General features: G+C 39.4%; 1 protein-coding gene across 1 annotated transcript; it reads left to right on the top strand.

The window, feature by feature from the left end:
* Positions 1–3,588: 3,588 nt before the first annotated feature.
* On the top strand, positions 3,589–12,919 carry LOC147662105 (uncharacterized; the record flags this gene model as incomplete). The annotated part of the gene is made up of 2 exons (XM_086951108.1): positions 3,589–3,693; positions 8,177–12,919. A coding segment is annotated over exon 2 (4,704 nt), but the record flags the coding sequence as incomplete, so codon positions are not given.
* Positions 12,920–25,026: the final 12,107 nt, after the last annotated feature.

Raw genomic sequence — 25,026 nt, 5'->3', positions numbered from 1 at the left:
CCCAAGTTTTCAGGGGCTGCTCAGAAACAAAATGTGCCATTTTCCTGAAAATTTCAGCCGATTCCGTCCACAAACGCCAAAGTTATTAGACATAGAATTTTCAGAAATCCCATAGGGAAAAAATCCTAACTATATATACCTACTGGCGACCGCCAGTAGGTAATATATATATATATATACATACATACATATATATATATATATATATATATATATATATATTACCTACTGGCGGTCGCCAGTAGGTAGTTATAGTTAGGATAATTTTCAATGTTAAATCTCAACATTCTATTTTGAATAACTTTGGCGCCGGTTGTCGAATCTGCCTGAAATTTTCAGGAAAATGGTCTCATGGCGGTCCGGTCCTTCCCTGAAAGTTTGGGGGGGATTCGTCAAGCGGGGGCCGAGATAAAAGGGGGGTCCCAAAACGCGTTTTCCCCATGTTAATTTCCATAGGGCGGTCGATTTCACTTTTAGCCCGAACGGCTGAATGGATTTCCACCAAACTTGGCAAAATTGTAGGGACTGGTAGCCCGATGTGCCTTTGCTATGTCTCAAGATATGTGCTTCAGTGGATTTTGAGAAATTAACGTTCAAAAAAATATATATATCTATAGGCGCTCTCGGGTGCGCGCACCCGTGAGCGCTCCCGGCGCGACACGCGACTTGCGCGCAGAAAGCTGGTTGGCTCTCAGTTGTCTGTAAACATTCTAAACAGTCCGGAGCGGCCGCCATCTTGTCTATCGGTAAAATCTAGTCATAAGAGGTGGCAAAAACAAAGGGTGGAATTGACCATAAGGGGGCAGGGTAGACCCCCCCTGACCCCCTAGGTTTGATATGGGGGCCATTAAAGGGCCCCGCGGGGCCTCAAAAAATTTTTTTTTTTTTTTCGATTTTCGCGGGGGAAGCGCCTGGTGCGCGCACGGGGGAGCGTATCGGGGAGGGTACTATGGAAAAATAATCACTTCAAAAATTGTATGTTTATGAATTGTTTTTTTTTTTTATTTGTTTATTTTATGTAAGTACCTACATGTAGGTACTAATGAAGAGACTTAAATTTAATGTTCACCATCTTCTTTGTAGACATCTTGCATGTTGTTATTGTATTTTTTGTGGTATAAGGAATTCATAATATAGTCTGTCTGGAAAGGAGAAACAGATCTTTTAAGCACTCCCTGAGAATTTCTAGGGGATCATGAGTAGTCTGTCCTGTTCACTTATGAAAATGAGGTGTAAAATATTCATATGAGATAATATAGTGGGAGAAAGGTAGTAACTATGAGTAAACTTACTATGTAACAGAAAAATAGTTGAACAGTATACTATAAGTCTCACTTTATATTTTAAACATTTTTGGTAATACTTCATGAATTACATATAAAAAAGAATATTGTCTGAAACAATTGAAATTATTAAAGATAAATTTATTCCTCTGATTCTTTTTCATAATTTAATAAAATTTCTAACATAATATTGTCCGGAATTTCCTCATAATTATATGTACATGATTCAATTTCTTCCAAACATTCTATAAACTGTTCATCCAAAGAGTCATCCATGAAATCAACTTCTTTTTTTTCATCTTCTGGTTTTTCCACCTTTACTTTGATAGAAGTATCATTTGCCTTATTTTCTCCTTCCATTTTCTTTCTGAAAATTGCATATAAATTAACTATATTAGTAGAGCTAGTATACCAGAGAAGCCTAACTCAATCCATAACTATTACAGAGAAGTCTATGTCTATCTCTAACTATTAAAGAGGGATAGCATATCACTAACAGAATATTTTTTAAGAAATAAACTTAACGTGTACAATATACTTCCATAATTAGAAGTTACCTTAGAGAAATTAGTTGAAGTTGACAGTGAAATTTGTTTTCAAGTGTACTTCAGGAAGCAGTAGTCAAAATGGCTGTGTTTCCCTCTCTTCTTTTATATATATTGTTGTACTTAACCAATCAAACGACAGGAAAAAATCGTAGAAAATGAGAGATACTTTTTAATTGGTTGTAAATTCTAACATTACAAGTGTGTTTTTGTCATGTAATTTACCTCAGGATATTTAGACAGGCCTGTAGCCTAAATGTCTCAATGGAATTTCACCAAATTTGGGCAAATGGTAGGGACTGCTATGTAGTAGGGCGTATTCTATATTTGATGAAAGTGTCTCCATTGGGTTTTCCATAAATTACTTTCCCACCTTTTTTTATTTTGCGCTTACTAGTGCGCGCTCCAGTACGCGCACGGGCAGCGTAACGGGAGTCATCCATTTTGTGTTTCGGAACAATCGAGACACAAGATGGAGGGTAAACAATGTTCGGAATGGATAGAAGGGGGAACTGTAGAGACTTCTTGACCCTCTAGGTTTTCTGAGGGGGGCTTAGGAGGCTCATAAACGTAAAAAAAAAAAAAAAAATTCTTTAATTTTCCACGGGGGGAGCGCCTGGTGCGCGCACCTTTAAGCGTACTCGTACGCGTACTTTGGTGAAAAATAGTGAAAAAAGTTAGAAAAAAGTAAACGCTTTGAATGATCAGAGTTAGGGTAGCTCTGAAAAGAGCTTTTGGGTTCTGTGGTTGATTTAGGTACCTACAAGTAGGTTCCAATACACATTCTTAAATTCAGGAGGAATATTCTATTCCCCTCATCTGAGAAGTGCACTCCATCTCCTCTGTAGATGTCTTGCATGTTGTAACGCAAGTTATTATTGTATAATGAACCCATTCCACAGTCTCTCATGTAAGCAGAAACAGATTTATTTACATGTTTCCGTGCTTTCTCAAATTGTGGACCAAATTGGTTGGACCAGTTCCATTTCTGTCTTTGGCATATATTGGAATATACCAAGGCAGTGTGGGGAAAAAGTATCATCAATTGATGAAAGGTGTCCTTTAATAGCATTTCCAGACCTACCCCAGTTAATGTGCCTAGATCGTTTCCACCACAGTGCACAATTATAAGGTCAGGTTCTGGCAGATGCAAAAAGGTTTTCACCAATGGTATCAATTGGTGACATTTTAATCCTCTGTGGCCAATCCACTTGATTTCCACATTTGATAAATCAAGGTTATGAAAATTTCTGCTAGCTGCATACCTTTGAGCCCAGTGGATGTAGCTATGTCCAATAACCCAAACAGAGTACATGATGTGAGAAGGTTCTGGTCCAGTCAGATGAAGTGTGGGAATGAAATGGCAGTTGGAACAGTAGGAGTTCACAAAAAAATAATTGTGGAGTTTCTGTGCTCTTGAATCACTAGCAATGATTGGTGGATTCAGATAGTTGAAAACTGAAAGTTAGGGTGCATGGTTATGTTGTGTGAAAGAAGCAATTTGAATGGTTTAAAAAAAGTCACCAAAAGCAAAAATACCCTGTATAGGCTGCTGTATTGACAGGTCAAACATCCTTGCTGAGTTAATTTGCAACATTGTAAGATAAACTTTTGAACCTTAGAGTTCAGTTAGGAGGGAGTTGCTATGGTAACAGATAGAAAGGTTTGAGAGGGGGATGGGTGTTGGTTTGAAAATAGTGAGGGAAGAGTTTTCATTGGTTGAATTAAGGCATATGTGTACAAAGATAGAGATTTTCTATGCCAGTCTTGGTTTCAGTGTATTGAGAGCACACCTTTTCCTCTGCTAAAGAAAAATTGGTGTGTGTGTCTGACACTGTTTTCAATCTCCAAAAGCATTTCTAAAGGTAAGTAATGATTCATTTAATTTAGATAGAGATTTATTTTCTCTATGGAGAATATTTGGAAGCAGATAGTTATGTTTTAGAAGTGAAATTGTATGTTAGTATATAAGTCCTGCGCAGTGTTTTTTACATGTTATTTAAAAATCGATTTTGGGTGCAAATGAATGGTATTTTTATTTGGCCTTTTTTATGATTGCCATGTGCAGTTGATGCATGACTTTAAACATGGGTAATAAGTGATGCACTGGTGGCGCCAGGCTTTTATAAATGAGGCCCTGACTTTGTTTGATGATATTGAGTGGTTGTAGTTAGGTTCTGTGCAGTGTTTCTTACATGTTATTGAAAAATCGATTTTTGGGTGCAATTGATTGGTATATGTATTTGGCCCTTATTTATGAATGCCATGTGCAGCTGATGCATGACTTTAAACATGGGTAATAAGTGACGCACTGGTGGCGCAAGGCTTTCATAAATAAGGCCCTGACTTTGTTTGATGATATTGAGTGGTTGTACTTAGGTTCTGTGCAGTGTTCCTTACATGTTATTCAAAAATCGATTTTTGGGTGCAATTGATTGGTATATGTATTTGGCCCTTATTTATGAATGCCATGTGCAGCTGATGCATGACTTTAAACATGGGTAATAAGTGACGCACTGGTGGTGCAAGGCTTTCATAAATAAGGCCCTGACTTTGTTTGATGATATTGATTGGTTGTACTTAGGTTCTGCGCCGTGTTTCTTACATGTTATTGAAAAATCGATTTTTGGGTGCAATTGATTAGTATATGTATTTTGCCCTAATTTATGATTGCCATGTGCAACTGATGCATGACTTTAAACATGGGTAATAAGTGACGCACTGGTGGCGCAAGGCTTTCATAAATAAGGCCTGACTTTGTTTGATGATATTGAGTGGTTGTACTTAGGTTCTGTGCAGTGTTCCTTACATGTTATTCAAAAATCGATTTTTGGGTGCAATTGATTGGTATATGTATTTGGCCCTTATTTATGATTGCCATGTGCAGCTGATGCATGACTTTAAACATGGGTAATAAGTGACGCACTGGTGGTGCAAGGCTTTCATAAATAAGGCTCTGACTTTGTTTGATGATATTGATTGGTTGTACATAGGTTCTGCACAGTGCTTCTTACATGTTAAACAAAAATCGATTTTTGGGTGCAATTGATTGGTATATGTATTTGGCCCTTATTTATGAATGCCATGTGCAGCTGATGCATGACTTTAAACATGGGTAATAAGTGACGCACTGGTGGCGCAAGGCTTTCATAAATAAGGCCCTGACTTTGTTTGATGATATTGATTGGTTGTACTTAGGTTCTGCGCCGTGTTTCTTACATGTTATTGAAAAATCGATTTTTGGGTGCAATTGATTAGTATATGTATTTTGCCCTAATTTATGATTGCCATGTGCAACTGATGCATGACTTTAAACATGGGTAATAAGTGACGCACTGGTGGCGCAAGGCTTTCATAAATAAGGCCTGACTTTGTTTGATGATATTGAGTGGTTGTACTTAGGTTCTGTGCAGTGTTCCTTACATGTTATTGAAAAATCGATTTTTGGGTGCAATTGATTGGTATATGTATTTGGCCCTTATTTATGATTGCCATGTGCAGCCGATGCATGACTTTAAACATGGGTAATAAGTGACGCACTGGTGGCGCAAGGCTTTCATAAATAAGGCTCTGACTTTGTTTGATGATATTGATTGGTTGTACATAGGTTCTGCACAGTGCTTCTTACATGTTATTCAAAAATCGATTTTTGGGTGCAATTGATTGGTATATGTATTTGGCCCTTATTTATGATTGCCATGTGCAGCTGATGCATGACTTTAAACATGGGTAATAAGTGACGCACTGGTGGCGCAAGGCTTTCATAAATAAGGCCCTGACTTTGTTTGATGATATTGATTGGTTGTACATAGGTTCTGCGCAGTGTTTCTTACATGTTATTCAAAAATTGATTTTTGGGTGCAATTGATTGGTATATGTATTTGGCCCTTATTTATGATTGCCATGTGCAGCCGATGCATGACTTTCAACATGGGTAATACGTGACGCACTGGTGGCGCAAGGCTTTCATAAATAAGGCCCTGACTTTGTTTGATGATATTGAGTGGTTGTACTTAGGTTTTGCGCAGTGTTTCTTACATGCTATTCAAAAATCGATTTTTGGGTGCAATTGATTGGTATATGTATTTGGCCCTTATTTATGATTGCCATGTGCAGCCGATGCACGACTTTAAACATGGGTAATACGTGACGCACTGGTGGCGCAAGGCTTTCATAAATAAGGCCCTGACTTTGTTTGATGATATTGAGTGGTTGTACTTAGGTTCTGTGCAGTGTTCCTTACATGTTATTCAAAAATCGATTTTTGGGTGCAATTGATTGGTATATGTATTTGGCCCTTATTTATGATTGCCATGTGCAGCCGATGCATGACTTTCAACATGGGTAATACGTGACGCACTGGTGGCGCAAGGCTTTCATAAATAAGGCCCTGACTTTGTTTGATGATATTGATTGGTTGTACTTAGGTTCTGCGCCGTGTTTCTTACATGTTATTGTAAAATTGATTTTTGGGTGCAATTGATTAGTATATGTATTTTGCCCTAATTTATGATTGCCATGTGCAACTGATGCATGACTTTAAACATGGGTAATAAGTGACGCACTGGTGGCGCAAGGCTTTCATAAATAAGGCCTGACTTTGTTTGATGATATTGAGTGGTTGTACTTAGGTTCTGTGCAGTGTTCCTTACATGTTATTCAAAAATCGATTTTTGGGTGCAATTGATTGGTATATGTATTTGGCACTTATTTATGATTGCCATGTGCAGCTGATGCATGACTTTAAACATGGGTAATAAGTGACGCACTGGTGGCGCAAGGCTTTCATAAATAAGGCTCTGACTTTGTTTGATGATATTGATTGGTTGTACATAGGTTCTGCACAGTGTTTCTTACATGTTATTCAAAAATCGATTTTTGGGTGCAATTGATTGGTATATGTATTTGGCCCTTATTTATGATTGCCATGTGCAGCTGATGCATGACTTTAAACATGGGTAATAAGTGACGCACTGGTGGCGCAAGGCTTTCATAAATAAGGCCCTGACTTTGTTTGATGATATTGATTGGTTGTACATAGGTTCTGCGCAGTGTTTCTTACATGTTATTCAAAAATTGATTTTTGGGTGCAATTGATTGGTATATGTATTTGGCCCTTATTTATGATTGCCATGTGCAGCCGATGCATGACTTTCAACATGGGTAATATGTGACGCACTGGTGGCGCAAGGCTTTCATAAATAAGGCCCTGACTTTGTTTGATGATATTGAGTGGTTGTACTTAGGTTTTGCGCAGTGTTTCTTACATGCTATTCAAAAATCGATTTTTGGGTGCAATTGATTGGTATATGTATTTGGCCCTTATTTATGATTGCCATGTGCAGCCGATGCATGACTTTAAACATGGGTAATACGTGACGCACTGGTGGCGCAAGGCTTTCATAAATAAGGCCCTGACTTTGTTTGATGATATTGATTGGTTGTACATAGGTTCTGCGCAGTGTTTCTTACATGTTATTCAAAAATTGATTTTTGGGTGCAATTGATTGGTATATGTATTTGGCCCTTATTTATGATTGCCATGTGCAGCCGATGCATGACTTTCAACATGGGTAATACGTGACGCACTGGTGGCGCAAGGCTTTCATAAATAAGGCCCTGACTTTGTTTGATGATATTGAGTGGTTGTACTTAGGTTTTGCGCAGTGTTTCTTACATGCTATTCAAAAATCGATTTTTGGGTGCAATTGATTGGTATATGTATTTGGCCCTTATTTATGATTGCCATGTGCAGCCGATGCATGACTTTCAACATGGGTAATACGTGACGCACTGGTGGCGCAAGGCTTTCATAAATAAGGCCCTGACTTTGTTTGATGATATTGAGTGGTTGTACTTAGGTTCTGTGCAGTGTTCCTTACATGTTATTCAAAAATCGATTTTTGGGTGCAATTGATTGGTATATGCATTTGGCCCTTATTTATGATTGCCATGTGCAACTGATGCATGACTTTAAACATGGGTAATAAGTGACACACTGGTGGCGCAAGGCTTTCATAAATAAGGCCCTGACTTTGTTTGATGATATTGATTGGTTGTACATAGGTTCTGTGCAGTGTTCCTTACATGTTATTCAAAAATCGATTTTTGGGTGCAATTGATTGGTATATGCATTTGGCCCTTATTTATGAATGCCATGTGCAGCTGATGCTTGACTTTAAACATGGGTAATAAGTGACGCACTGGTGGCGCAAGGCCTTTAAAAATAAAGCCATGAGTTGCTATTGTATAAACTTAAATATGTTGCAATTTATTGTTTATATTGTTTGCTTTTTAACATTACTTTGTTGTTTGCTAATAGTGGTCTTTCATGTGTTTTTTTAACAGAACAACAGATTCAAATCAACTTCTGAAAAGCAAGCAAAAATGCCTTCAAGGCAAAGAAAAATCAAAAATACCATACGGAAAAGGAGAACATCAACAACAGAGTTTATGGAATCCTCTTCAACAACTACTTCAAAAAACACCAGAAAAGCTTCTGGTAAGCCAATTAAGTCTTTTCTTCGTAACATATGTCGTAGGAAAAAAAATGAAATTGCTAATGTGAATATACAGAAAAAGTCAACAAATCTAAAAAGGAAAGAGAAGCCCACAAAAAATGTTTCCATTGGACCAGGAGAGAAGAGAATGGTTAGCAATAGAAGGGTAAATGTTTTTAGGGACATTCGTAGGCGAATGTTTCGCAATAGGGTAGTTTTAAATTTGCTAAAAAATGAAAAGAAAAGTAAACTAAAAGCTGCTTTTTACAAGAAAAAGAAAAGTGTAGAAAAGATTGTTGATCAGGCTTTTGAAGTTAAGAAAAAATTATTTATTTTAATAATCAATAGAATTAGGATACTTAATAAGGCAATGGATGTTTTCAAATCGAACAGTAGATGGAAAAGAATTATTAATCGGAGTAATTTTTGTGAAGTATTTTCTGGTGAATGGATGCATAGTTCAAGTTCTGAGCCTTTTTTTAATGAGGAGAGTTACTTTCAGGAAAATGATTTGGTGCATGCGGTTGACACCAGTGGTCGTGCCTATGAGGTGAAAGATAGTTGTGTGATGGAAAAAGAGAAACTTGTACCTAGAGATGCAGAAGAGGTGTTAGCTGATGAAGTTTTAGGGAGACGTACTAAGGGTCCAGTGTACACATGGAAATGCAGTAGTATTTGTAGTGTGCGACAGGAATCAATTGATTTGCTTCGAAATTTCTTACGTACATATAGTAAAAAAAGTCTCAAACAAAAAATGAAGATCCTGCAAGAGTTAGATCCTTGCAGAGTGAGAGAAAGCACAGGTTTGCAAGGGCATTCACTAGCATGTCTTTCTAGAAAAGTTTGTCGGAGTGTTTTTCATCATTTTAGGATGTTAGCAGTGCATCATAATAACGTAAGGAAATTAGTGAGGAAGTTGTATTATGCAAAAAGTCCTGCACTTAAGCTTAAACAGTTAAATAGTGCTCTTTTGCATGGATCTGAAGTGGATGTGAAGACTATTTGTGAAGAAATTGAGTTTTGTTATTTTGGGAACAAAGAGGACAGTGTAGAAATAGATATAGTAATGGATGGCAATGCAGAAGATAATGGACAAATTTCAAGTATTGAAAAGTTTGATGAGGAAATTATCAAGTTTAAGGTGAAATCAAGTGAGAGGCCTAATGTAACTTGTGTGTGTTGTCGACGGACTCATTATAAAATTCAGACTAGGTTAGTTGATTTATATGCAAAAAGTGAATTGGAAAATAATAGTGAATGGGAGGATTTTGTAAGTTATTTGTTGGTGGAGAATTCTTTTGATTTGAGTTTGGATCAGCGTATTTGCACTTATTGTTTGAAAAAATTAAATGAAAATAGAATGCCTGCAAGAGCAGTTTATAATAATCTTCAGTTGATAGATATTCCTTCTGAATTGATGGATCTAAATACTTATGAATCTATTTTGATTCAATGTGTCCATCCTTTTCAGGCTATTGTACGCATGGAGCCTAAGACAGGGAAATTGCCTCCATCAGATTTACTGAGAGGATTAAAGGGAAGAGTTGTTTATTTGCCTCTAGATGTAAAGAAAAATATTAATACAATTGGTGTAGAAAGAGTAGAAGAAGATCCTTTAGTTATTCTAGTTAATGGGGTTCCAACAAAGAGTAAGAAAATTTGGCAAGATTTAGTGGATGTTAAAAAAGTCAAGAAGGCAACGTTGTATTTAGTTAAAAACAATGAGTACTACAAACATGTAAGTGTTGGAGTTGAGGAAACAGCTACAGAAGAAGATAGTGATTCTTCAGTTGGTCAAATTGAAAAAGTTGATGTGTCTAGAACTGAAGAAATATATGAACATTATACTGTTCATCCTTTGCATTCCAAAGAAGTAATGGGAAATGCAATTGACTTGTTTCAAATGAAGGCAGCAAAAGGAAGTCCCATTAGTGTATGGGAAGAAAGTTTGGAAGCTCGTTGTTTTCCACAATTATTTCCAACAGGTTGTGGTGGACGATATGATGATCGACCAGTTCAAATTCCTGCAGCTGAATACCGGACTCTAAGATTATATGCAGAAGATCCAAGGTTTCGTCAATGCATTCCATATTTATTTCATCTACTGTTTGAAAGTGATTTGTCTGGGCTTTCTTATGCAGTTAATCATATATTAAAAAGTGGACCTCATTTGCAAAATGTATGTGCAAGGGACTTTATGGAGAAAGTTAATCTGCAAGACAGTATTTTGGAATCTCAGCTAATCAATCTCATGGCATGTCAACGTGGAACCAATGAGTATTGGTTTCGTCGTCATGGAGAATTGAAATGTATGCTAAGAAACTTAGGAACTCCTACATGGTTCCTCACTCTTAGCTGTGCTGAGTATGCATGGGACGATTTACTTCAATTTCTACGAGAGGCAAATGAAAACATACCAAATATAGAATTGAAAACACCAGGAGAACTGTGTTCTTTAGATCCAGTGAATGTTTGCAGATATTTTAATCATAGATTTGAAGCTATGATGTCTTTTATTACCAACAAAAAAAATCCTCCCCTTGGAGAGGTTTTGGATTTCTTTTGGAGGAAGGAATATCAAGCGAGAGGTGCTCCTCATATACATATGTTGTTGTGGATTAAAGATGCACCCAAATTTGGAACAGATTCAGATGAAACAGTGATGAGTTTCATTGAAGAGTATTCAACATGTGCTGTTCCAAAATCTACTGAAGAAAACAATTTAAGGCAACAAGTTTTACGTTTTCAATCTCATCGTTGTGGAAAGTACTGTCGTCGAAAATTTAAAAACAAGGAAAAGTACTACACGAAATGTCGTTTTGCATTTCCTCGACCAGTGATTTCTAAGGGAAGAGTAAATAATTTGATGTCATCTCTACGACATACTGTGACGAGAAAATCTCCCAAAAACACATATAATTTGAAAAGAAATGAAGAATCTAAGTACATCAACGATTACAACCCAGTGATTTTGTCCATGTGGAATGCTAACATGGATATTCAGTTCGTTGCTGACAACTCTATTGCTGTGGCTCGATATGTGACATCTTACATCACCAAAAAAGAAAAGACAGAACTGAAGGAAATGTGGGAGGACATTTCACATGAAAAGAGTCTAAGCAAGAAATTATACAGTTTCAGTCTGAAGATGTTGTCGCATCGAGAAATTGGAGCATATGAATGTTCTGATCGGTTATCATCAGCAAGTCTCTATGCCAAATCAAGAACAATCATTTGGGTGAGTCTTGGTCTTGCTGCCACACGAAACCGAGTTTTGAAATCTGTACAAGAAATTGAATATTTGGCGGAAAAAGAACCAAACAGTACAGATATTTTGAAGACAAATATGTTGGATACATACTATCCAAATAGAAGTACTCACCTTGAGAACACATGTTTGTATGAAGTTCTTCAAAACTACAGTTATAAGAGGAACATCACAGAAGATATCAATAATGGAAAATATGCACTCATTGGCTATGAAGGATGTCTAGTGAAGCAGAAAAAAGGCCATTTGATTAATCATCGAAAATTGAGTTGTGAAGTTCCAGACAAAAGAGAATTTTACTACTTAGCTCTTTTGCAACTCTTTAAGCCATGGCGTACAGAAGAGGAACTACTTGGAGATTTTCTCTGTTATGAAGACTCTTTTAATGCAACTAAGGATACCATAGAATGTCCTATTTTTCTAAATTATCTGCAAATGTTGAATGAAGAAATGGAGCAAGAAACCACAATTGCTGAAGAGATAGCTAGAAACAGTTCTCAAGATAGTCAGAGTTCTACTTCATTGAGCCAGGATCCACTAGGAGGACCAATTATCCAAAATGAAGCTGCCACTGCCATGGATGAGGTGGAAAGAGCTATGGAACAAGCTCAAGAGGATGGAGTTAACTTAGAAGATTTGGTAACGCAACTAAACATTGAGCAGAAAAAGATATATGATGAAGTCACAGAGCAGATTGAACATGGATTCAGACATGAGAAAAAAGAGTGCTCATGTATATTATTTGACCCTGTCCGACTGTATGTAAGTGGAGAAGCGGGGACAGGAAAAAGTTTTCTAATTAAAGCCGTTGCAAGTTATCTGCAGAAAAGGACTGATTCACCACTGTCTTGTGTTGTAACTGCTCCAACTGGTCTGGCAGCACATAACATTAAAGGGATTACTCTACATCGTTTATTGATGCTGCCAGTTGAACATGATAATAAATTGCATTACAACAAGCTATCTGGAGATGCGTGTTCTGAAGTTTCAAGAGTCTTGAAGAAAATGAAACTTCTTATCATAGATGAAGTAAGCATGGTCTCAAATCTAATGCTTGCTTTTGTGCATTTGAGAATGCAAGAAATTCTTAAAACAGACTATGATGTGTTATTTGGAGGAAAACACATTATTGTTTTTGGAGATCTATTGCAGTTGACTCCAGTAAAAGGACAACCAGTGTTTAAAATGCTCACGCATGAAGATACCAGGAAGTCCCTTGGAAGCATTGGAAATGTTAATATATGGCTAAATTTTAAATATGCTGAACTGCTTCAAAATATGCGACAGGCCAAGGATGAAGATTATAAAAATATTCTACAAGATGTAAGAATTGGAAAAATGACTGAGAAAGGGAAAAAAGCTTTGCATAGTCGATTAATTTCAAATTTGTATCCAAATGAAAACATTCTTCCAGAGAATATTTTTAAAAAAATGACTGAGAAGAAATCTGGGATATGTTTGATGCCAACTCTGCAAGAATGTTCCATCTTCAACCAAAAAATGTTAGACTTAGAAAATGAAGAGATTGTGAAACTAGAAGCAATAGATAAAATAGAGCATATGGGTGCAACAATTGTTTTGTCAGAAAATTTGAAAATTAAATTGCATTCATTGGAGAAAAGTATTTCAAAAACAGCTGGTTTTGAAAAGACTCTGAATGTGTGTTTAAATTGTCGTATCATTTTGAGAAGGAATTTAAATGTTGAAAGCGGTCTGGTAAATGGAGCAATGGGTTATGTTGTTGATTTTGTGAATTACAGACATAGAGATGGAATTGAATTTTTAAAAATAAAATTTGATGGCATTGAACAAGTACAACAAATAAGTTGTTGTTCTGCTAGATTTTTACTTGTAAAAGACTTATATGTTCGCCGAAAACAGTTTCCTGTTTGTTTGGCGTATGCAGTGACAATTCATAAATCTCAAGGTTTAAGTGTAGATAGTGCATTGGTGAACATTGGAAGATCTGTGTTTAAAGAGGGTATGGCATATGTGGCATTATCTCGAGTCAGAACTTTATCAGGATTGTATTTGATTGCATGTGATGAGACAAATATTTCTGCCGATCTAGATTGTGTTAAAGAATACAATAGGTTAAGAAGAGAGTATGCTCCACATTTGCCTCAATATCCTCTGTTTGAAAAACGTGTGGTAGGCCGAAAAAGAAGAAATGAGGATAATTGTAGTGAGGTAGTTGCAAAAAGACAAAAAGTAGAGAAAACTGTAATTGAAAACAGGAAGAAAAAGAATTGTGGAGAAAATGTTGTTGGATTTCAGTTTGAAAACAGTTCTGGTGTCAACTGCTATGCTAATGTAGTGGTTAATGTTGTTTTTTTTCTTAAAAGTTTACAAGAACAGATTGTTGAAAATCGGGATCAAAGATTGTGTGGTTTATTGAATTCTGTGTTTCAGAAATGTAGCAGTGTTACAGCACAAATAGAAAGTGTAACAGAAATTCGAAATATTTTAGATTTGTGTTCTGGTCAAGATAAATTTTCACAGAACATTCAGCAGGATTGTCAGGAATTTTTAATGTATATGTTTGGTGTTTTGGAAGATGAAGGTGTAGATGTAGATAATCTTTTCAGTCTTTCTTATCAATGGCAGCATGACTGCCACAATTGTAGTTTATCAAGTACTACTACAATAGACACTGAAAGATTTATATATTTGACTTTACCAGACTGTAAATCAGTGTCTTTTAAAAATCTAGTTAAAGCAGCAGATCATAATATGGTGTGTACCCAATGTAACTGTACAATGCTGTCCACATTATTTATACAAAGGTATGGGCAGTATATCATTTTAGTTTTCCAACGATGTAGACCTGATGGAACTAAATTGACAACTTCTATCAAAAATTTTGTGGCTTCTCAGTTATCAATTTCTGGAAGGACCTTTACAACTGAAGCTATTATTTATCATGATGGACCTTCGACCACCTCAGGACATTATACATGCTACTTAAAATCTGAAAATGGATGGAGTTACTGCAATGATTCTCATTTAACTTATAAACAACGTTTGCCTTATGACTCTACAAATTCTTATCTAGTGTTTTTAAAACCAAAGTTTTAGTAAAGGGAATTGGCCTTTGAAGACGGGAATAGTTAATAAAAGTTAGTTAGTTAGTTAGTTAATCTAATATTTGAAATTATTTATCTCATGTAGATACTTTAAGTGGATCTCAAAGTAAAAAATACCGATATATCAGACACAAATTGGCCGTGAGGATTGTGTATGGTATGATGTTTTTAGATCTTTTTTCATAGGAAGTCGATGAAATGGAACTCATAAGGAACAGCAGACTTTTTTTCTACCAAAAGGACCTTCACTATCTTCTACTTGGCCTCATGGAAAAGTAAGTGAATCAAAGATTAGTGTACATATATGAGATGTATGTTTGGATGGGTTTTTTTAAACACAATCTTTTAGATTGTGTTTTTTTTTTCCCGCTGTTATATGATGAAGACTTTGAACTCACTAATTTAAGTGGAATTCAATATATTCTGAGAACAGCAAAAATAAATAATGTAACATATTGTAGAAGTTATTGTGTAGTTTGCATTATGTAATTTATATTGTGTTCACATTGTTATGCACTCATTTTCTTTTTCACCCTTATTTACCTCTCTTTACTAATTTACACTCTTTTTTCATTGCTGTTTCTTTACTGTACTTCATTCACAACTTCTTAATCTAATAGGAACTATCTGCATTTCCTCAGTTCCTTCCACCACTTTTTATCTTTTTTATATTCTCTTAGTACCACTGCTTTAGTTTCCTAACCCTCTTTCTCTTTCTCCATTTTTTTTTCTTTCACACTCATTGTACTGTAGTTCAGTTAGTTCTTCCTTTTGTCTTTCTTTTACTCTCTCTCTTCTTTCTCTCTATTACTCCCCATGTGTTGCCCTTATTCACTTATATGTACCCTCTTTCACCCCTCTTTACTTATATTCACTGATATTTACTTTCCCTCAATCGCTGCTATTCTTTTCCTCTGATTCCGTCACTACCTGTCATTCTCATACTTAACTGTCCTTCTTTTTACTTTCAATATCCATTTATATTCTCCCTTAACCTCTACTTTAGTGTTCTTCCTATTTCTTCTTTCTTTTGCTCCCTTATTCATTTTTCTTTTCTCAGTTACTTCCTTTTACACTTTTTATCTGTCTTACTATCTATTACACAGTCCCTCCTTCATTTTTTTTTTCTTTTTTTTTGTTAGTGCGCTGACGGTACGCGCACCGGTGCGCGCACCGAAAGCGCACCAAAGTGAAATATAAAAAAAAAATATTTTAAATTAAAAATATTATCTCAATATACATTATAGTGTTCATTTTTACAAAAACATACTTTAGCAATTCACTAAAAAACACATAGGTATGAGTCTGTATAAAAAGTTAGGAATTAGCATTAAAAAAACCTATGAAATTCACTGAAAAAACCATAGGTTACACACCAGTTATAGTTAGGAATTAGCATTAAAAAAACCTATGAAATTCACTGAAAAAACCATAGGTTTCACACCAGTTATAGTTAGGAATTAGCATTTAAAAAACCTTACAAATTCACTGAAAAAACCATAGGTTTCACACCAGTTATAGTTAGCTGGAAATTTTACTGATATAAAACCATTGAAATTCCCACGTTATAGTTAGTCGGACTCACTATAACTTGCGCGTACAATGCACTGCTGATGACGTCACATATTACATCACTCATGACATGGTCAGTGACATCACTCATGACATCACTGATGACACCATCCAGTGAATGTGTGTCTTTCTGAAAAATAACTTTGTTTTATATATGTATTTGTAAAGGTCGATGGAAGAATAAATGTTTAAATACGTGTGTAAATGGATGTTTTTTTAAAAAAAAATTGGTTGGGTAACTGGCTTATTACGTGTATCTTAGTGAATACATATATTAGCGAGTATTGTTTAAATATTTAAATGTTTGTATCAGTGTTTCTCTTTGTGTATAAGTGGCTGCAGGGGTTGGTGACTGACTCACTGTTTGTATGTGTTTTGAAGACAGCATATGTGCAGGACTGTATGGGTGGATGAGTGTGTATATGTGTGTGTTAGTGAGTGAATGACTGTCTCACTAGTGTCTTCATTAGTAACGACATATGTTTTAATCTAGTATATGTGAGTATTGATGTATATAAGTGAGTATAGTATATATAGTGAGAGATTGTAGAAGTTCCTGTTTAAATAAGTATGTGTTTCTATAAGTGATTGTTTAGGAGAGTAAGTATGGGTAAGTTTCCTTAGAAGTAAGGTGGTAGTGTGTGTATAAATGTATATGCAAATAAATGGATGTTCAATAGTTTATTTGCATGTGTGAGTATGTGTGTGAGTAACTTTTGGATGACTGCTGATGTGTAACAGGATGTATAGGTGTATCACTACATATGATGAGTGAGTATATATGAGTGACTATATAGAACTGTTGGTGAATGAGTGGATGTGTATATAGATGGTGGAATTACTGAATTGGTTGTTGTTACTGGTTTGGGTATCTCCATTTTTTTGAAAATGTTTGTTTCTATTTTTGAATATGTGTTTCAAGCGTTACATTACACTGAAATTAGGTCTGTCACTCTGTCACAAGGATGGTTATCAGTGATGTCATGAGTGATGTCACTGACCATGTCATGAGTGATGTAATATGTGACGTCATCAGCAGTGCATTGTACGCGCAAGTTATAGTGAGTCCGACTAACTATAACGTGGGAATTTCAATGGTTTTATATCAGTAAAATTTCCAGCTAACTATAACTGGTGTGAAACCTATGGTTTTTTCAGTGAATATATATATATATATATTACCTACTGGCTATCGCCAGTAGGTATATATAGTTAGGATTAATTCCCTATGGGATTTCTGAAAATTCTATGTCTAATAACTTTGGCGTTTGTGGACGGAATCGGCTGAAATTTACAGGAAAATGGCACATTTTGTTTCTGAGCAGCCCCTGAAAATTTGGTGGGGTTTCGTCAAGGGGGGGCTGAGAAAAAAGGTGGGTCCCAAAACGCGTTTTTTGCATTGAGTTTTCCATAGGGCAGTTGGACTCACTTTTAGCTCGAACGGCTGAATGGATTTGCACGAAACTTGGCAAAATTGTAGGGACTGTTAGCCCGATGTGCCTTTGCTAGGTCTCAATATATGTGCTTCAGTGGATTTTGAGAAATTAACGTTTAAATCAAGATATATATCTGTAACAGCGCTCCGGGCAGCGATCCGGTCTGCTTACTTTTCGCGTTTCGGAACTTTGCGTGCAGAAAGCTGATTGGCTCTCCGGTGTCTGTCAACATTCTAAACAGTCCGGAGCGGCCGCCATCTTGTCTCTCGGTAGGATCGAGAGAGAAGAAGAGGTGAAAAACGAAAGGGGAATTTAATGAAAGGGGGCAAGGTATCCCCCTCTTGACCCCCTAGGAATGTTGTTGGGGTTATTAAAGGGTCCCGTGAGGAAAATAAAAAAAAAATGATTTTTCACGGTAGAAGCGCTTCACGGGCCGCGAACTGGGCCGCAAACTGGTAGCGAAACGGGAATTCGCCATTTTGTGCTTCGTTTTAATTGTTTAGAGATAAAAATTATCGCCGCACATCGGCCACAATGCATGAGTATTGTTGAAAAGTCAGCGATATTCATGCATTATCCAGCAAATGCTCTTAGCCGTGTTATCCACCTTCCATTGGATAACATGGTTAAAAACTGCTCTGTGCGTGAGCTTTTTTTTTTTTTTTTTTTTTTTTTTGCTGCGTGACGTTTGTTAACGTTCGATTCGATGGAAATCAGGAAGTGTTGACCACCATTTTGTCACTGCGAGTAAATATTTTGTTATAAATGAATCCTTATTGAAAAACATTGTCTGCGCCATCTTGCCTTTTTGTCCAATGCCACAATTTTGTCGTGCACGGCAGCCATTTTAGATGCCTTGACCAGGCCCACTCTCTGCACGCCGCCGATCCTCAGCATGGCTTCCCACCCTCGCAAGCATCTCCCCCACGCACTGGTCATCCCCGCTCTGTCTCTCATGCATGGGCCATATACTTCCCCCCATCTGCGCTGCTCTTCTCTGAGAATCACACCCTGTGCCCTCCCGACACCTCCCTTTCACCCTATTCACTACCGCACCCTCTGACACTCCTCTTCCTCTGTGTCCGATTGTCCAGGCCGGACCTAGGCTATCACCTAGCCCTGCGGATGTAGTTTATGGCCCCAGCTATAGAGTATCCAGACATGCCAACCCTCCCGATTCAGGCGTGTGACTACTGATTTCAGTGCTAGTCTCCCGCCTCCCGATTTCTGCAAGCAAAAACTCGGGGGCATATTACCAACAACTAGCGATAATTTTTGTCTCTTATTTGTTTAGAGACAAAAATTATCGCCGCACATCGGCGATTTTTATCGCAGATAAACCTTGCTATTATCGCAGAAAAGTCAGCGATATTCATGTATTATCGAGCAAATGCTCTTAGCCATGTTATCCACCTCCCATTGGATAACATGGCTAAGAACTGCTCAGGGCAGGTGTTAGATTTTGGAGATATTCGCGCTTAGCGCGAATATCTCCAAAAGTTGGTAATAGGCGATAGCGATGTTAGGGACTGTTTCCAGTCGCTAACATCTTGGCACGCCCGCTTTGCATGTCATTAGTGATAAGTATCACTGACATGCAAAGCGGGGCCCAAGATGGTCGCTATCTCCTTTTAGCTGTCACTAACTGGTGTTAGCGACAGCTTGGTAATAGGGAGATATTTTTATCTCCGCTTTCTTGGCTTTTAAAGCCAAAAAAGCGGAGATAAACCCCCTTGATAATATGCCCCACGATTCCTTGGGGGTTTCAGCTGACAGGGCTTGGTATTGTGTTACATGGTAATTTTTCCAGGAAACGTCAGAGGGTCGATGCAGGGGTTCTAGAAGAGGTGATAAACCATTTAAGCCTCATGAACAAGCGCATGGTCTTTTAAAGATTTGTGAAGTACTCGGGGCGGCGGTGTGTGTGTGCCCTCTTTCAGGAGCGGGCGGGGGGGCACTGCCAGCAACTTGCCAGGTCAGGTAGTGTTCAACACGTGCATCACCCTTTCTCTGCCTGCTATTGCGCTCCATGCTTCGGAAAGGTAAGAAAAAGAACGTGCATTTGAGTTTGAAATGTCCGATCCTGCAGCAGCACACTTCCAAAGCCCACACATGACAATAACCCGATTCAAGGCCCCATTCACCCGTTTTAAAAAAAATAGATAACACTCCAACAAAGTAAGATTATAAAACTTTATTAACTATTAACTATAACGAACGGAACAAAAACTAAAAACATTTAAACATTTTTCAACACAAAAAGCAACAATGGTTAGAAGCTGTCTTTTGTGCGAATAGTCCCAAGGCAGCACAACGTGCAGAGTTCTGGACGGCACCCAGGTGATGTCGCCTGGGTGCCTTACTGGTTTTGGGATCCTACAATGCAGCACAGAAAAACAGCGTGGGGCGTCCCGGGTGGTGCGGGGGGAGGCCTCGTCAGTAGCGGTCTGTTGTGCGAATAGTCCCAAGGCAGCAGAACGCGTTGAGATGTTGATGGGACTGTGTCCAGTGTCACATGGCTGACACAACATGTACGACAGGCACCCAGGTGATGTCCAGTAAACTGCCGCACTGGTTTTGGTATCCTACAATGCTGCTCCGAAAATTGGCGAGCGGCGGCCCGGGGGTGGGGGAGGCGGCGTGAACGGGCCTCCCCAGGTGGCGGCCATCTAGCTGAGTTGCGCTCGCTTTTGCGGCTACAGCGTCTCGCTCACCATGTTGTTGAGTTGCTTCCACTCTTGCAGTGCAGCGATAGGCGGCTGCCACATGGCTCTTAAAATGGTGGACGGCTCCTCGGTTTTGGGCCTGGTCCACTGAAATGGCCCTGGGACACCTTGGAACTCGGACGCTTGCCTGCTAGGGCTTGGGCTCCATTCTCGAAAAGCGTCCCCTCAGCCGTGAAGATTCTACAAAAGTTTTGGGGGCCCCCGACTCCCGCAGGCTTCCGGTGGGGAGCGGCTGCCATGATTGCCCACGACGGAGCCACGAGATGGTGGTGCTCTCATGCTGACGCCAGTTTCAGTCTGAATGATCCAGAAACAAGGTGGGGCTTTCATCGTTTGGGAAAAAAAAATGTTCTAAACCAATGAAAAGTGTTATTTTTAGGTCATATGACCAAGCCTTCCATCTTTAGGAAACCAAAAGTAAAATGAACCAATGAAAAGTTTTATAAACAAGTCACATGACCTGTTATGCGGCATAGGGCTACAAAAAGCGTAGAAAATCCGTTGGCACGTGAGGCGGCGTCAGTAGCGGACCGATGTGCGAATAGGCCGAAGGCAGCACAACGCGCCGAGATCCGGATGGCACCGAGGTGGTGTCCAGCAAATTGCCCCACTGGTGTGGCCATCCTACAATGCTGCGCCGAAAGACGGCGTGTCCAGCTGAGTTGCGGTCACTGTTGTGGTACAGTGACTCGAACGCGCCGAGATCCGGATGGCACCGAGGTGGTGTCCAGCAAATTGCCGCACTGGTGTGGCCATCCTACAATGCTGCGCCGAAAGACGGCGTGTCCAGCTGAGTTGCGGTCACTGTTGCGGTACAGTGAGTGGAACGCGCCGAGATCTGGATGGCCCCGATGTTGTGTCCAGCAAGTTGCCGCACTGGTGTGGCCATCCTACAATGCTGCGCCGAAAGTCGGCGTGGGGTGCCCCGTTGGCTTATGAGGTGATGTCAGTAGTGGACCGATGTGTGAATAGGTCGGAACCAGCACAAGGCGCCAAGATCCGAACGGCAAGTCCTGGATGTTGAGTGCCTCAGTTGAGAGTTCTGAGCAGTGCTTGTAAGACTATCTGAAGTTTATTATAAGAATCAGAGTAAGTTGAAGACTGTCTGAAGCTTATTTGCACCTTTTGCAGCTTCACTATTGCCCAAGGTGGTGTTCAGCGGAACTTTTTTCCTTTTCCTTTCTGCTTCTTTTCCTACAATCCGTTTCATCTGAAGACACGACCAGGTCCCTGAATGTGTGTAGGGGGACGCTATTGAGTGAATGAAAATGGCGGCTTGTCCAGCTGAATTGCGGTCACTGTTGCGGTACAGTGAGTCGAACGCGCCGAGATCCAGGACCGATGTGTGAATAGGTCGGAACCAGCACAAGGCGCCAAGATTCGAATGGCAAGTCCTGGATGTTGAGGGCCTCAGTTGAGATTTCTGAGCAGTGCTTGTAAGATTGTCTGAAGCTTATTTGCATCTGCTGCAGCTTCACTATTGCCCTTGTGTGGCCAAAGGTCGCACATGACATAGGCGGCCGGCTCCCGAGGTCCGGCGGAACTTTTTGCCTTTTCCTTTCTGCTTCTTTTCCTACAATCCGTTTCATCTGAAGACACGACCAGGTCCCTGAATGTGTGCAGGGGGACGCTATTGATTGAATGAAAATGGCGGCTTGACACAAAGCTGACTCAAGCGTTACTGTTGATGCTATACAGACAAAAATTGGTTTTCAGTTTGTACATTCTTCATGTTTTTTTTTTCCATCCAAGTCTGATTAAGAGTTTGTAGAAAAATGGCTTCAGATTTTCCACATACTACTCTTCAACATTCTTCCTAAATGTAACAATGTGAAACTCACTAGGAGAACGGCTGTTTCTGTTTCCTTTCAAAATGCTGCCAACAATATTTTCTGAATGGAAGACACCATCTTGTAGCATAAAGGGCCGAAAGGGGTTCTGGTCTGGCCGATGGTTGGTGGAGACATTTTGACTATATCTTGGACCTGCCCGGCCTCGCCCAAAATGGCGCCGGTATAAATGGGACTCGTAACTCCTTACCCGCAAATGTATATCTAGAAAATGTTATTGTAAGTGGCCCTGTCCTATTTTAATTACAAAATGTATGTCCACCGATTCCGCAACTGTTAGACACCTTAGTTCTTGCAACCTAATGGCCCGCTTGTTACGTTCCTCTACAGTGTAAATGTCTCCTCATCATATACGATTTCAGTTTGCTCCGTGGCCGGCCCACGTGGTTATAGGCCCGTATTTGTATACTGACATTTTCACAATAAAGGTTTTTAAAACAAAACACGGTAGTAGTATTTACATTGGTAAAGTTTTTACTTTTAGTCACTGTTTTCGAATCAGTAAAAGGCAAGTGAAATAAAGCAGTCCAATTACATGACGGATAAAAGGTATAATATGTAGGAACGCAGTAAAGATAAATGGTCAAGGGCAGTTGTGTTTTTCATGTCTGCAACATAAAGTGATCGATAAGAATCTGATAATCAGGCGTATCGGCGACTAAGACAGCAGGCCGAATCTCTTTTACTCAACGGTTCCGTCATGGAAGGAAGAAACGCCCTTTTTCTCGAAAAAGGAATATATTTTACTTGCAAGACAGTTGTAAATTTTCCGGGAAAGTACATTAGCCTGGAATATTATAACATATGTTTGAAAAAAAAATATTCGAAAACAATAAAAAGCGTAATTTTTAGGTCATATGACCAAGCTTTTCATCATTAAATTAACAAAAGTAAAATGAACCAATGAAAAGTTTTATTAACAAGTCACATGACCTGTTATGCTTACGTTACGCGCTGCGCGCTGCGCCTCGGATCACTTCCGGGTGCGCTAACGCGGCGTGTCATATAACGCATTACGCGACAACGTAGGTCAAGAATATAGTCAAAATGTCTCCACCAACCAGCGTTCAGAACACAACCCCTTTCAGCAGTCCAAAAAGTTCTGTTAAATGACAACAGAGGGGACAGGCAACAAGAACCATCAGTCAAAGAGGGGAGGGCAAGTTCTTCTCTTCCGGGTCATGTTGGGGCGCTACCGGAACTGATCGAATTGGTAGTCTACAGTGTTTCTGGATGTTTCAGACTAAAGCTGGCGTCAGCATGAGACCACTACCATCTCGTAGCTCCGTCGTGGCCATTCCACGAGCAATCATGGCAGCCGCTCCCCACCAGAAGCCTGCGGGAGTCGGAGGCCCCCAAGACTTTTGTAGAATCTTCACGGCTGAGGGGACGCTTTTCGAGAATGGGACCCAAGCCCTATCAGGGAAGCGTCCGAGTTCCAATGTGTCCCAGGGCCATTTTAGTGGACCAGGCCCAAAACCGAAGAGCCGGCCGCCATTTTGAGAGCCATGTGGCAGCCGCCTATCGCTGCACCGCAAGAGCGGGAGCAACTCAACTACATGGTGAGCGAGACGCTGTAATCGCAAGAGCGGGCGGTAAACAGCTGAATGGCGGAAGAGGCACAGTGTAGCAAAAGCGGGCGGAATGGCAACTAAAACGGTAAAGGGGCGCCCCACTACAGCTTGTCTTCAGGTGAAATGGATTGTGGGACAAGGTCCAGAATTGAAGAGTCATCAAAAGGCAAAAAGTTCCGCCGGACCCCGGGAGCCGGCCGCCTATGTCGGGGGCGATCTCAGGCTACACCAGTGCTATAAGACTTGGGGAGGGTGTCGGAGCCAAGCGTCTTATCCGAGTCCATGGCCATCACACCGCCCCTCAGGGGCCTCCGTCAAGCTGTTTAGGAAGGTAACATATCACATTGTTTTCTAATGCAGTCAGGTCCACAAACGACACTCACTTACTTTGAGAATAGTGAAGCTGCAGTAGGTGGAAATAAGCTTCAGACAGTGTTACAAGCACTGCTCAGAACTCTTAACTATGGCACCCAACATCCAGAACTTATGCTATTTGAGAATGGCAGTGACATCGAAGCAACTCAGGGACCAAAACCATTAACGTACTTTCACGTATGAAAATCTTACTTGGGGAGGGGGCAGGAGCGAAGCGCCCCCTCCCAGTCAGCGCCACCACACCGTATGTTGAAAATTTGAAGCAATCGTTCTACAAAGTCAACCAAACTTGGATTGAAAACTCTAGAAAAATGTACAAACTGAAAACCAGTTTTGGTCTGCTTAGCATCAGTAGCAACGCTTGAGTCAGCTTTGTGTCAAGCCGGCATTTTGATTCAACAAAGCACAGGCATTGAAAAAGGCTCAAACTCAGAACTCTGAACTATGGCACCCAACATCCAGGAGCTTGCCATCCGGATCTTGGAGCCTTGTGCTGCTTTCGATCTATTCACACATCGGTCCACTACTGACATCATCTTATAAACCAACGTTATGTAAATAGTTTTTTAATAAAATGTTTTACCCTGTTTCTTTGCTGGTGTGTTGTCTATATTTTTAATATTTGCATAGGGTTTGTCATTATTTTGTGCGGGATGGGTGATGGAGCCGAGCTGTCTTGCAGCTCTCATGGTGTGGAGCTCAGTTCATCTCACTATTTTCGTATTTCTCATGAAGGGTTGTTCCTAATATTTCTATTTTAGCGAGGTCAAAAAGAGATCCAATTAGTGGCCTACTGATTTTGCTCGATTAC

This window comes from Lissotriton vulgaris, unplaced genomic scaffold (genome assembly GCF_964263255.1).
Source record: "Lissotriton vulgaris unplaced genomic scaffold, aLisVul1.2 SCAFFOLD_7836, whole genome shotgun sequence".
Classification (NCBI taxonomy): Eukaryota; Metazoa; Chordata; class Amphibia; order Caudata; family Salamandridae; genus Lissotriton; species Lissotriton vulgaris.
Note: the sequence above shows the minus strand (reverse complement) of the source record. Positions and strands in the feature narration are given on the sequence as shown.